The 13,384-nt window shown below is 43.8% G+C and overlaps 1 protein-coding gene across 4 annotated transcripts in view; it reads left to right on the forward strand.

The window, feature by feature from the left end:
* Window positions 1-13,384, forward strand: part of Cops7b (COP9 signalosome subunit 7B) — a 36,953-nt gene that overhangs the window by 2,561 nt on the left and 21,008 nt on the right. For 2 of the 4 annotated variants that reach the window (XM_008838079.2, XM_029565938.1), the window contains exons 1-3: window positions 5,142-5,266; window positions 7,114-7,291; window positions 11,577-11,652. In XM_008838079.2, the coding sequence (XP_008836301.1) occupies window positions 7,130-7,291; window positions 11,577-11,652 (238 nt within the window). In that variant the 5' untranslated portion in view covers window positions 5,142-5,266; window positions 7,114-7,129. Of the gene's footprint in view, window positions 1-5,141; window positions 5,267-7,113; window positions 7,292-11,576; window positions 11,653-13,384 lie in introns of those variants that run through there. The other 2 variants (XM_008838080.3, XM_029565939.1) reach the window with 2 other exon arrangements.

The following is a 13,384-nucleotide window of genomic DNA, read 5'->3' on the forward strand; positions in this document are numbered from 1 at the left end:
AATGCCCATGGGATTTCACACATTCTGTCTTAAATGCTAAAGCCTATGGAGTCAAGTTTGTGTATCCAGCTTTTTCTTGGTGTGAGTTCATCCCCTGAAGTCTGTTCAGCCTATCCAGCATTTACTCCTTTAAAGAATATTAACTCTCCCTCACTCAGTAGTGATCAGCTTCCAATAGTTCCTCAACTAAGATTGGGGCCTCCTGCCCATTTCCCCAGTTCTATGCTATTTTTTTATCTGATTGAGTCTTCATGGGTCTTGTGGATGCTGTCACTATTGTAAGTTCATAAGAGCAAGTTCCCAGGAGCCTGTAAGACTCAGTTTCCTTATTGTCATGCACCACCCCTGGCTCTTAAAATCTTTCTGCCTCCTCTTCTGCAATGGTCCCTGAGCCATGGGTGAGTGAGGTTTAATATAGGAGTCCTATCCAGGGATGCACACTCTGCAGTCTCTTATTCTCTACATCTTAGCCAGTCAGTTGTGGTCTTTTCTGTTTACCACACTCTGTTGAATGAGGAAGCTTCACTAGTGAGAGTTGACAGATGCATTAGTATTATCTCTACTCCTTGTTCCACTATGTTTTGTGAGTCTTAGGTATACAGTTCCCATTGTTGATGTGTGTATATGACCAGTTCTGAAACTCTGTACTAGACTCTAACTCTTGCAAAAGATGTTATAAAAATGGCCTGGCGTGGTGGCGCACGCCTTTAATCCCAGCACGTGGGAGGCAGAAGCAGGCAGACCTCTGTGAGTTTGAGGCCAGCCTGGTCTGCATAGCGAGTTCCCTGTCAGCTGGGGCTACAGGGAGACCCTGTCTCAAAATGACAAATAAAAAAGGCATTTATTTATTTATCTTATTTACTTGTTACTGACTTGTGGTTCTTTATATAGTTTGAGTACAGACTTCTTCATCTGACATGTGCTTTACAAATGTCTTTTCCAAGGCTGTGGCTCATCTTTTCATCCTCTTATTGGTGTCTTGAATAGATATGCTCTCCTTTTTGCTGTTGTCTCAGTACTGGGGATCAAATGCAGGGCTTTGCTTGTGCTAGGCAAGTGCTTTGCCACTGACCTACACTCCTAGTTCAATTTTTTTTAAGACAAGGTCTCTCTGTAGGCACAGGTGGCCTAGAACTTACTATGTAGATCAGGCTGGCCTTGAACTCACAGAGATCTGCCTGCGTCTACCTCCCAAGTCCTGGAACTAAAGGCTTGTGCCACCACACTTGGCCAGATTTTTTTCGAAGAAAGAAAAATGTATTGTGTACACTGCAAGGGAGCAGCTGACTGAGCAGTAACTAAAGTACTGCCTACAACAAAAACTTCTAATGTAATGTAATGTAATGTAATGTAATGTAATAGTTTAGTGTTTTCTTTTGTAGAATGCCCTTGCATTGAAATTAAGACTTTTTTTTTTTTATCTTTTTGAGACAGGGTCTCTCTGTAGCCCCAGCTGTCCTGGAACTCACTATGTAGACCAGGGTGGCCTTGAACTCACAGAGATCTGCCTGCCTCTGCCTCCTGAGTGCTGGGATCAAAGGTGTGTGCCACCACGCCCGGCCTGAAATTAAGACATTTTTGACCACAGGGGTCACAGAATTTTTACAGGAAAATATGAGAGAAGAACTTTGCAAAAAAGAAGAAAGAGAAAGCCTCAGCTTCTTCTAATCCTGCTGGACTCGGGAGGCTTAGTGACAGGGGTGGGTGAGACAAGATGGAAGGATTAGGAAGAGCGCACACTGGGAATGGTTTTAACTATAGCTATAGAGTCAGGACTATTCTGTAGAAAGCAGAAGCACTGCCAGAATATTTATGAACTCAAATTGCATTCAGTTCTCCTTACATCCTCAGAGCTTCCTCCTTTCCTGTGCTGCCCTGTGCACTTAGTAGCACCTCCAGGCAGCCCTAGTTTCTGCAGCCAGAAGCCCCAGTGTCCTCCTCCCCTTATCTTGCAGCTGGTCACTAAGTCTTTTAAATGTCTCCAACAGTGCTCCTTTTCTTTCTTTCTTTTATTTAAAAATATTTTATTATTTTTATGCATATGTACGTATTGCCTGCATGTATGTAAGTGCTCCTGGGTCATGCAATGCCTGCAGAGGACAGAAGAGGGCGTCAGATACCCTGGAACTGGAGTTATAGACAGTTGTTAGCCTCCATGTGGGTGCTGGGATTTGAATCCCTGGTCTTCTGGAAGAACAGTCAGTGTTCTTAACTGCCGAGCCATTGCTCCAGCCCCATGTGTTACTACTTTTTCATCTCCAACTGCTATAACTTTTGTTCAAGATCGCCCAGCCTCTAATCTAGAGTAAACCAGTCATGGGTTTCCTCGCCTTCAGTTCTCTGTGCATCCAATCTATTCCCATGGCACCTAGTGTGATCATTCCAAAGTGACAGTTATACTTTTTCTAAGCCTAAACCCTAAGCATACCCAGTGTCCTTAAGAGAAAATGAAATGAAAACTTTTGCATCTGGCTTATGCTCTTTGTGATTTGCTTGCTCAACCTCCCAGATTGTACTCAAGCCTCACCTCTTCCAGATGCTTTACCCTAAAACACCTTTCCCTTAGGCCACAGTCAGGATATCCTTACTGGATCCCCCAGGGTGCCTGTGGCTACCCCCCCCCCCAATATATCGATGTCCTCCCAGGAAGTGTGAGCTTTCCAAGGTGGAGACTTTGCTTTAGATTTGTGCTGATTATAGTTCGTGGCATGTGGATTCCCAGACTCCTTTTTTTTTTTTTTTTCCTTGAGACATGTTCTCCCTGTAGCCCCAATTGGCCTGGAACTCACTATGTAGACCAGTAGCCTCCATCTCACAGAGATCTGACTGCCTCTGCCTCCTGAGTGCATGTCTGACTAAAATTTATTTGATTTATTTTTATTTTGTGTATATGAGTGTTTTGCCTGCATACACCGCCTGTAGAGTCCAGAAGAGGGGGTTGGATCCCCTGGAACTGGAGTTATGGATTACTGTTAGCTGCTACATGGGTGCTGGGAACCAAATCCAGGTCCTCTGTAAGAGCAGCCATTACTCTTAACCACTGAGCCATCTCTCCAGACCTGCTTCCCAGACTCTTAATGACCTGTCTCTAGCACACTTCTCATTTCTCACACCTGAGCCCTGGGTTCCAGCCACTCAAGATTTTTTTTTTTTCTATCAGCGTATGTTGCACAGTGCAAGCCACTATATCTGCACCCCCCCTTTTTTTTGGTCCTTTTGAGACAGGATCTTCCTGTAGCCCCAGCTGGCCTGGGACTCTGTATGTAGACCAGGCTGGCCTTGAACTCACAGAGATCTGCCTGCTTCTACCTCCTGAGTGCTGGGATTAAAGCCACCACACCAGGCTTCTTCCCCCTCTTTTTTTTTTAAAATTTCATTTATTATTTTTATTTTATGTGTGTGCATGTATTGCCTGCATGTAGGTAAGTGCACCTGTGTTGTGCAATGCTCAGAAGAGGGCTTCAGATTCCCCTGGAACTGGAGTTAAAGATGGTTTGTAGCTGCCATGTGGGTACTGGAATCGAACCTGGGTCCTCTGCAAGAGCAGTCAGTGCACTTAACCACTGAGCCATCTCTCCAGCCCCTTCTTCCCCTTTTTGATTGTAAAATAGCTAGTTCCCCCCCATCTGTGCTTCCAAAATGATGTCCTTTCTCATGGCACTTAATACATTGGAGCTTTTTGAGGGCAAATATTTTGTTTTATCTTCATATAGCCGCCTATGGATACTAATTCTTTGGTCAATTTTTAAAACTTATTTTTATTTATATGTGTATGAATGTTTTGCTGGCATGTATGTAAATGCATTACATGTATGTAGTATCCATGAAGGCCAGAAGAGGACATCAGATCCCCTGGAACTGGAGTTAAGGAGGGTTGCTAGTCACCATGTGGGTGCTGGGAACCAAATCCACTTCCTCTGCAAGCACAGACAGTGCTCTTAACCAATGAATCATCTCTCTGGCTCCTCAATGCTAATTAAAAAAAAAATGAATGACTGGGCTTCGTGGCACATGCCTTTAATCCCAGCACTTGGGAGGCAGAGGCAGACAGATCTCTGTGAGTACAAGGCCAGCCTGGTCTACGTAGTGAGTTCCAGGTCAGCTGGGGCTACAGGGAGACCTGTCTCAAAAAAAGGGCCAAAAAAAAAAAAAAAAAAAAGAACTGGTTGGTGATAGCCCCCTTCATACCTGCCCTTTCCGATTTGTGATTTGTGCATGCTAATGCACAGAGGTAAATAGGGCTCTTTTTCTTGTCTTCAGAATATGAAAGTTTGAGGCATATACTCTGAAGAAACAAATCCATTTAACTCAATTTCATGTCATTTATTGGCTATCTTTTCAGGGCACCAAATGCAATGACACAAATAATATTTTGCTCACAGACCCAGTGTTACTGGCCCAATTCATCAGCTTTTAAAAAACATTTTCCAGGGCTGGAGAGACGGCTCAGCAGTTAAGCACACTGATTGTTCTTGAATCCCAGCACCCACATGGCAACTAACAACTGTCCATAACAGTTCCAGGAGATCTGACGGCCTCTTCTCTCCTCTGCCGGCATTGCACGACACCGGTGCACTTACCTACATGCAGGCAATACACGCATACCCTAGTAAATAAAATATTAAAAAAAAATTCTGGAATAGAGGTCAGGAACATGGTCTTTGACTTCCAAGAGTCTGGATTCCAACGTTGCCACTTACTGACTTGAACTTTTGGCTTTAGCATACCTAGAAAATGGGACTATTTTATACAGATCACAGTTTTATGAGAATTCAGTGAGATAATATATGGACAGCACCTGGCACATGGAAAAGTAGTTCAATAAACGGTAGTTGGCTTTTAGGCTTAATGTTTCTCAGAACCCAAGGGAGGCTGCAGTTACTAAAGGGGTGGTTTTCTGGCCCGGGATGATAATGGCGACACCTATGATATGGGCCCCAGAATCGCCTAGGTCGCATTCTTTTCCTTTGGCCCCTTCTTTTACTTGCCTTTCGGCCCAGTTCCGGGGTCTGCAGCCTGGTGGTGACCCTCTTCTCCCACCTTGGTCTCACTGAAAGGCTGAGGTTGTTAAAGTGACTGGGGGAACCTTGTGTGGGCGGAACTCGAGTGCAGCGGTGGGAAGGTTCCGGGGGAACAGCACTAGTGACGGGTCGGCGGAGACAGAAAAGCGCCGGACGCCGGGCCGGTCATGGACGCTTGACAACCTGCAGGCAGGCTCCGGGAGGCCGAGCCCCCGACAAAGAGGACAGAAAGTCCGCGCTCACAGGTAGGGGACGGCGAGAGGGCAGGCCACGCTGGGGCCGACGCACCTGTCTAGGCTGGACCTCGGGATTCGCGCCTGCAGCCTGGAAAGGCGCCGACCACGCCGCCCCGCCCCCGCCCTAGGGAGCGCGCCGGGCGGCCCCTCACCCCAAGCCACCGGCCAGGAGCAAGTCCTGGGCCTTGAGGTCCGCCCCAGCTTGCGACTCTCACCTTCCGGGTGGTGGCTGTACTCGCCAAGCCCCTTTCCGCAGCGGATGCCCCCTTTCACCGTCTCTGGTCCATCCAATAGCGCCTCCGCTGATGGCATTTCACCTCCACTGGGTCCCCATCCGCCTCAGCAGGGAGCCTCCCACTCCAGATGAAAACGATTCTCACCTTCCCACACTCTGCTCCCACGTGCTCTGCCTTTGAGGCTGAGATATTTGGGAGGGACCGAAGTTTCTCCTCATCCCCACCTCCTTTCCACCCATCTCCTTCAATTTAGTCTCGGGGCTGAGAGCCCCATCTGACTCTTGGGGTGTGTCCACTTGGTTTTGTTTAACCAGGTCACCTGTCTTCCTCTTCTCCCCTTCCTCGCCCCTCTCTTCTCACTTCCCTTTCTCCGCTTTCCTCTTTCCTCAGAACCCTCTGTTCCCTAGTCCTTCACTTTATTGTTTCTGATAGACAGGACCTTAGGTAATCAACCCTAAGTGAGACAACATACTTTTTTCCTAATACCCTGAAAGGGTCGTGCCTAACCCCAGGGGAAAACTTAGTTTCTCTTGTACCAAACTATTCTTTGAACTGTTCTTTGCTTCACTCTATTATATGTACACTTCTTTTTTCCCCATTTTGTCACATTCTCAAATGTGTATCATTTGAGGAGACAGGTCTTAAGTGGGACTCCTGTAGAATCCATCCATGTTCAACATATGGTACACAATTGAGGAACCCTTCTGTACCTGTCTTGATGGCAATACAATATTTTTAAATTCTGTTAAGATTTTGTTTTTTGTTGTGGTCTTTTTGAGATAGGGTCTCCCTATAGCCACAGCTGGCCTGGAACTCGGCTATGGAGACCAGGCTGGCCTGGATTGCACCGAGAGCCACCTGCCTCGCACCAAGAGCCACCTGCCTCTGCCTCCCATGTGCTAGGATTAAAGGCGAGCATCACTGTGCCCAGCTTGTTATTAAGATTTTGTACAAATTCTGATATCATGTTTGGTAAAATACCATGTATCAATAGGAGGCCAAATAGAGAGATTTCCCTGTAGACTTGAAAAACATATTTTCATAGTTTGAATTGTTGTTTATTTTCATAACTGTTTTCCATCTTTTCTCATGCTTAAATGACATTTGGTTTTCTTGCATTGCTGAGGTAGTAACCTAGGGTCTTGAGTATACTAAATACCATTTTACTATGGAGCCTTAAATGGGGTTTTGATTAAATGAAGTGTTTCTGATCTGTGTCTGGCTGTAGATTAGAGTCTAATGACAAAATAGTCTGTGCGTATGGGAATGTTCTTTCTTAACTAGAGCCTATAGATGAGATAGATAAAAAACATATGAGGAAACTCCTATGTGTTTCTTTAAATCCTGGTCAGCTTTAAGGACTTAGAAGGTGATGTTTCTATGAGAACAGACAGGAAGTATCTTTTAGAAGGTGTGTTTCAGAAAAACTTCAGAATTGAGGGCAAAATCCCTCTAATTCTAGGCTGGATTCTGCCCATCTCACAAAGTGGTCATTGTATCTAGATTCAGAAACTGTCTTACGAACACTGTAAAATTAAAGCATTCTGTTGTCTGATCCAGCATTAAATACAGACTTTGGAAAGAAGGCAGAATGACTTACCCACTTTTCCTTTTGAACAGATTTCAAAGCCAGAGAATGGCAGGTGAACAGAAACCCTCAAGTAACCTTCTGGAGCAGTTTATTTTATTAGCCAAAGGTACCAGTGGCTCAGCCCTCACCACTCTCATAGGCCAGGTGCTGGAGGCTCCCGGAGTATATGTGTTTGGAGAATTGCTGGAGCTGGCCAATGTTCAGGAGGTGAGTGGTTTCCAAACAGTTTCTCTAGCTTTGTGCAAAGCCTTTCTGATTCTCCAGGTTTCCAGGGAATTTCACTGCTGAAGTACTGTGGACCTGTGAGGGACCCTGTTAATGGAGAGATGGGAATTGAGTGTGGGGGGAAGAGGTCAAGGATGATGACTTAGGCTCCTTTTGTTCAGTATTCCCTCTGACCTTGGGTAAAATTAGATTTTGTTGTTAGTTGTGTGAAAGGTAGTAAAAAAGTCCAAATGATCTGGTACAAAGTAGTGTTATAAATGCTGGATTGTTGTAGTTTTTGGTCATTATACCTTAAAAATTAGAAGATTTGTTGAGGAATAACTAGGTGGACCAGAGAGATATAAAGCAATTTATGCTTCTCAACCTCTACTTCTCACTGTAGATACATGTTTTATTTGTTTATTTGAGAAAAGTGTAATAAGCATCTTCATGACTTCAGAGGGGAGTTCTCAGGGATTGTGACGTGTTGGTGGGGCTCCCTTTGCCATCATGGGCTTCTGCTGTCAGGATGGTGCTGTCTGTATGAATGGCCACTGTAGACAGTTCTAGGCAGAGGTACATTTTATTCATTTACTGTGCTGCTGAGAATGGCCCTGGTGTCCTTGGTGATGATCTGTATGTAGGTGTTGGCTGGCTCACCTTCATAGCTACCATGCTACCTTTGCTGTCTACTGCCTACTTCACTCCCATAGTTCATTCCCTGAGCTCTGGGCCTTCAGGTTATTGGACTCAATGCTATGTCTATTTATTTCTGTGAATCAGGAAGCTAGAGCAGTTCCCTGTGACCCTCCCACACATGCTCTTCATCCTCTCATGGCCAGAGGTAGGAAGAGAGACACTTTTTTTTTTTTTGAGACAGAGTTTTCCTGTAGCCCCAGCTGGCTTGGAACTCACTGTGTAGACCAGGGTGGCCTCAAAGTCACAGAGATCCGCCTGCCTCTGCCTCCAGAGTGCTGGGATTAAAGGCGTGCACCACCATGCCGGGCATGAGACCCATTTTTATTATTATTATTTATTTAATTTTATTTTTTGAGACAGGGTCTTTTTAAAAATACTTTATTTATTATTTTTATTTTATGTGTATGCGTGTATTGCCTGTATGTAGCTAAGTGCACCCATGTCATGCAATACCCATGGAGGACAGAAGAGGCTGCCAGATCCCCTGGAACTGGAGCATGGACAGTTGTGAGTTGCCATATGGCTACTGGGATTCGAACCTGGGTCTTCTGCAAGAACAGCCAGTGTTCTTAACCGCTGAGCCATCTCTCCAGCCCCTTGAGACAGGATCTTATGTATCCTAGCCTGGCCTTGAACTTACTGTGTAGTTGAGGTTGAATTTTTGATCCTCTTGCCTCCCTATCCTAAGTTCTGAGGTTACATGCATGTACTACCACACCTAGTTTTATGTGATTGAACCTAGGGCTTCCTCCATGTATGCTAGGAAAATACTGTACCAATTGAGCTCCACTTTTGGCCTCACTTTTTTTTCTTTGTGACATGGTCTTACTGTGTAGCCCTAGCTGGCCTGAAACTCTCTATGTAGACCAGGCTGGCCTCAAACTCACAGAGATCCACTTGCCTCTGCCTCTAAAGTGCTGGGAATAATGGCGTGTGCCCCAGGTATTTAGTGCCTGTCTTTGTTACACTAAGGTCTGTGAGGGTCAGCTCTCCTGGGCTCACCATAGTTTCCTTGCAGCTGAGTAAGTAGCCTGACTCATAGTAGGCTTTCTGTAAAAGTTCACTTTACTGTAGATGGATAATAAACAGTTCTTTGAGGAAGATTTGAGAGCTAGAGGTTTTTCTTGTTTTTTATTTTTTTTTTGAAAAAAAAAAAGATTAGCCCAGGCTGATCTTGAACTTCCTGTTCCTTCTGTCTCTACCTTCTATGTACTGGGGTTACAGGTGTGTGTCACTGTGCCTGGCTAGGCTAATTTTCCAACAGAAAAGCTAATTGTAATGTTTCTTCAGATTTATGAAAAGCCTGAATGAATATGCCAAGTACTTGTTTTTGTGATTGCCGAAAATGGGCTAAGAGGGAATAGATGATAAATAATCTGGCAAAACCTTATTGATTTAGGCCCATGAGAGAAGTTTTGGAGTATCCGCTGTAGAGAGAATAGTCCATTCCAGTTAGCTTTATAAATGTCTGTGGGAAAGGTGAGGGCAAGATTCAGTGATCTTTACCAAATCTCTTCCACTCTGATTCAGGGGCTTCAAGAAGTTCCTGGTAACTTGAGAATGTCGATGGAAGTATTCTTGTGTTGGTGCTTAGCAGTGCTTAACAAAGCAAATCACCTTCATCTCCCTACAGTTTTCCTTTCTTTTCTTTTTTCTTTGTTTTTCTTTTTTTGGTCTTTTTGAGACTGGGTCTCCCTGTAGCCCCAGCTGGCCTAGAACTCACTATGAGGACCAGGCTGGCCTTGAACTCACAGAGATTGCCTGCCGCTGCCTCCCGAGTGCTGGGACTAAAGGTGTGTGCCTGGCTGTGTTTTTCATTTTTTGAGCCTGGAATAGGCTAGGTGCTTTTCAGTGGTCTGAAATTATGGATGTAGTTAGTGGAACTTTTTATTTTCGATAAAGTTGAATAGTATTGTTACTTATTTTGACCTTATGAAGTTTAGTAAGTTGAAGAAGTGTTTTTGTTGTGTTTTTTTGGGTGTGTATGTGTGTTACTGGGGATTGAATCCAGGACCTTGTACATGCTGAGTAGATGCTCTGCCCCTGAACTATGTCCTAATCTTTATTTTGAGACAGTGTTTTGCTAAGTTTCCTAGGTTATTTATTTTTTAAGGACTTATTTGTGCTAAGCATTGTGATGCATGCATAAATCCTTTAATCCCAGTGCTTGGGAAGTAGAGGCAAGCAGATCTCTCTGAATCCAAGGCCAGCCTGGTTTACTTATTGAATTCTAGGCCAGCCAAGGCTACATGGTGAGATCCTGTCTCACATTTCTTTATATTTATGTGTATGAGTGTTTTGCCTGCATGTATATAAGTGCACCATGTGCATGAGTACCCACAGGGGCCAGAAGACAACATCAGATCCTCTGGAATTGGAGTTACAGATAATCATTAGCCACCATGTAGGGGCTGGGAATCAAACCCGGGTCTTCTACAAGAGCACTCAGTGCTCTTAACTGCTGAGCCATCTCCCTAGTTCCCCCATGAAAATTTTTATTTGGGGCAAGCTGGTATTCTGTTCCAGTATGGCTTTTCTGCCATACCTTATACTGTGCTAATATTTCTGGGGCTCACAGTTCATATATAGTTCTGAAACATGGAACTAGCCATGAATTCTGTTCAGTTTGGATTAGTAGTGGGTATTGACATACCAAGTTGGGGGGTGGCAAGATAGCTCAGTGAGTAAAGGCATTTGCCACACAAGCCCAATGATCTTGGGTTACTCTTCCACAAAGCTGTCCTCTGACTGCCACATGTGCACTGCACATGTAACCCCACATACACATCATGCACACACAATAATGAATAAAAAAAAAAAACAACCCAAAACATTGAGTTGGTATGTAACCAAGATCACTGCATTTTTTGGATTTTGTTAATTGTTTTGAGACAGGGTCTTATTTTCAGGTAACCCAGGCTGACTTTGAATTTACTGTGTAACTGCTGCTGATGTTGAACTCCTGATCCTCTGCCTCCACCAGGAATTACAGGCTTGAGCCATCATGCTCACTTTATATAGTGCTGGGGATTGAACCCAAGGCCTTGTGTAGTCCATGCAAACAAACTTTACCAGTTGTGCTACATTCTTAGCCAACAGTTTTTTGTTTTTTGTTTTTCCTTTTAGACAAAGTCTCAGTATGTAGCACTGACTGGTCTAGGAACTCACAGAGATCCTCCTTCCTCTGCCTCCCAAATGCTGGGATTAAAGGCATTTGCTACCACACCTGGCCAGTATTTGCTTTAGGCAAGGGAATCTTCAGAAAACTTAAACTGCTTCTAGTGCATAAATCTCTGTGGTAGGGTGGGAGACAGAGAGAGGAAGGGAGGGAAGGGAAAGAAGGGAGGAGAGAGCATGTTAGGTGTGGAGTAAAATGTCTTTCCGAGGGAGGAAGAAAGATTCAGTTTGGGAATGATCTCCTTTAGTTTTTTTTCCCAAGAACCAGAATTTGAAAGGACCTCAGGGGCCACCTAATCAAACAATACAGAATAAATGGCCATAGCGTCTTTGGTACCTGGTTACCTCCATTAGAGTATTGTAGTAGTTGGTGGAAGTTTGATGCGTGGTGAATTTTGTTTTTCCTCCTCAGCTTGCAGAAGGAGCTAATGCTGCATATTTACAGTTGCTGAACCTGTTTGCCTATGGAACATACCCAGATTACATAGGTGAGTTGGTTACGATTCTTCAGAAGACTTGTCCTAACTACATGGAGCTAGCTTTTTGCAGGATGGTTCAAGTTAAGAGATATAAGGTATGGGTGTGGGCGGAACAGGGAAGGACTAATTACTGATCTATTTTATTTTTCCTGTGCCCTGGAGGTTACTCCACAAAATGATTTCCCTTATTGCTTTTTAATTTCCTAGGGTGTAAAATGGCGGTTCTGTGTATATTCACCTGTAAACAAAGCCTTTTAAAAAATTCTCAGATGTGATTCTTATTTATATATTTTATATGTATTGGTGTTTTGCCTGCATGTATATAAGTGCATCATTTTGGCAAACCTGTGGAGGCCAAAAGAGGGCATCGGATCCCTTGGAACTGGAGTTACAGGCTATTGTTAGCCACCATGTAGTGCTGGGAACCAAACCCAGGTCCTCTGGAAGAGCAGCTGGTGCTCTTAATTGCTGAGCCATCTCTCCAGTCCCTCAGATGAAAGTCTTGAGAGCTAGTGTTTGTAGGGTTCTCAACTATCAAAATATTTTAATGTTTTAAATGTTAATCAAAAAATTTTTTTGGACTGGCAACATGGCTTAGAGGGTAAAGGTATGTGCCCGCAAACCTAACAACTTGAGTTCAGTACCTGGCACCCACATGGAGGAAGGAGAGAACTGACTCCTTCAAGTTGTGCTCTGACCTCCACATGTGCCTATACACACAGACGCAAAATAAATAAAAGTTTAGGAATGGTTTTAATTCTTGTTTTGTTTTGAGATAGGGTCTCTGTGGGTTTCCCAGGCCAGTTTTGAACTCAAAAAATCCTCCTGCTCTAGTCTCCTGAGTGATGAGATCATAGAGATGAGTCACCATGCCCAACTTACGTGTTATTAAAATAATATTACCATATTGAAGAGAATTTGAAAAACACATAAAACCATTATTTGTAGACCATGAAGTTACTATTAGCATCATGATGCTGGGTGTTTTTCTCCCTTGTGCATGGTCGTGTGTTATATAGGTATACTTAGATTGTGTATGCAGTTTCATACCTTGCCTTTCTCAAGCCTTTGTCCATATCTCTATTTTAATTCTTTTCTTTTTTTCGAGTCAGAGTCTTGCTATGTTACTCAGGCTGGCTTCAAACTCTGGAACCTCTTGCTTCAAACTCCCAAGTTTTTTATATTACAGGTGTGTGCCATCATGCCTGTTTACTATTTCATAATAAACCACTATGCCACTTAGCTTCATTTGCAGCCCATTTGAATTGTTTTAAACTAGAATCTTAAATCAGGGATGGGCTGGCAAGATGGCTCAGTAAAGGTAGAACACTTGCTGCAGAAATCTGATGGTTTAAGTTTGATTCCTGGAACCCATGCTGGAAGGAAAGAACTGATTCCTAAAAGTTATCCTTTGACCTCCACATACTTGGAGTAGCATGAGTGCACTCACCCACACATACACCATACACACCTGTATAGTAGTAAATAAAATATTTAAAAATTTAAATATCATGAGGGCCGGAGAGATGGCTCAACGGTTAAGAACACTGCTTGCATAAGACCCGGGTTTGAATCCCAGCACCCGTATGGTGGCTAACAGCTGTCCATAACTTCAGTTCCAGGGGATCTGACAGCCTCTTCTGTGCTCCACGGGCATTGCACGACTCCAGTGCACTTATCTACATGCAGGCATAACACTCATACACATAAAATAAAAATAATAAATAAAATATTTAAAAAA

This window comes from Nannospalax galili, unplaced genomic scaffold, assembly GCF_000622305.1.
Source record: "Nannospalax galili isolate Female #2095 unplaced genomic scaffold, S.galili_v1.0 scaffold1138, whole genome shotgun sequence".
Classification (NCBI taxonomy): domain Eukaryota; kingdom Metazoa; phylum Chordata; class Mammalia; order Rodentia; family Spalacidae; genus Nannospalax; species Nannospalax galili.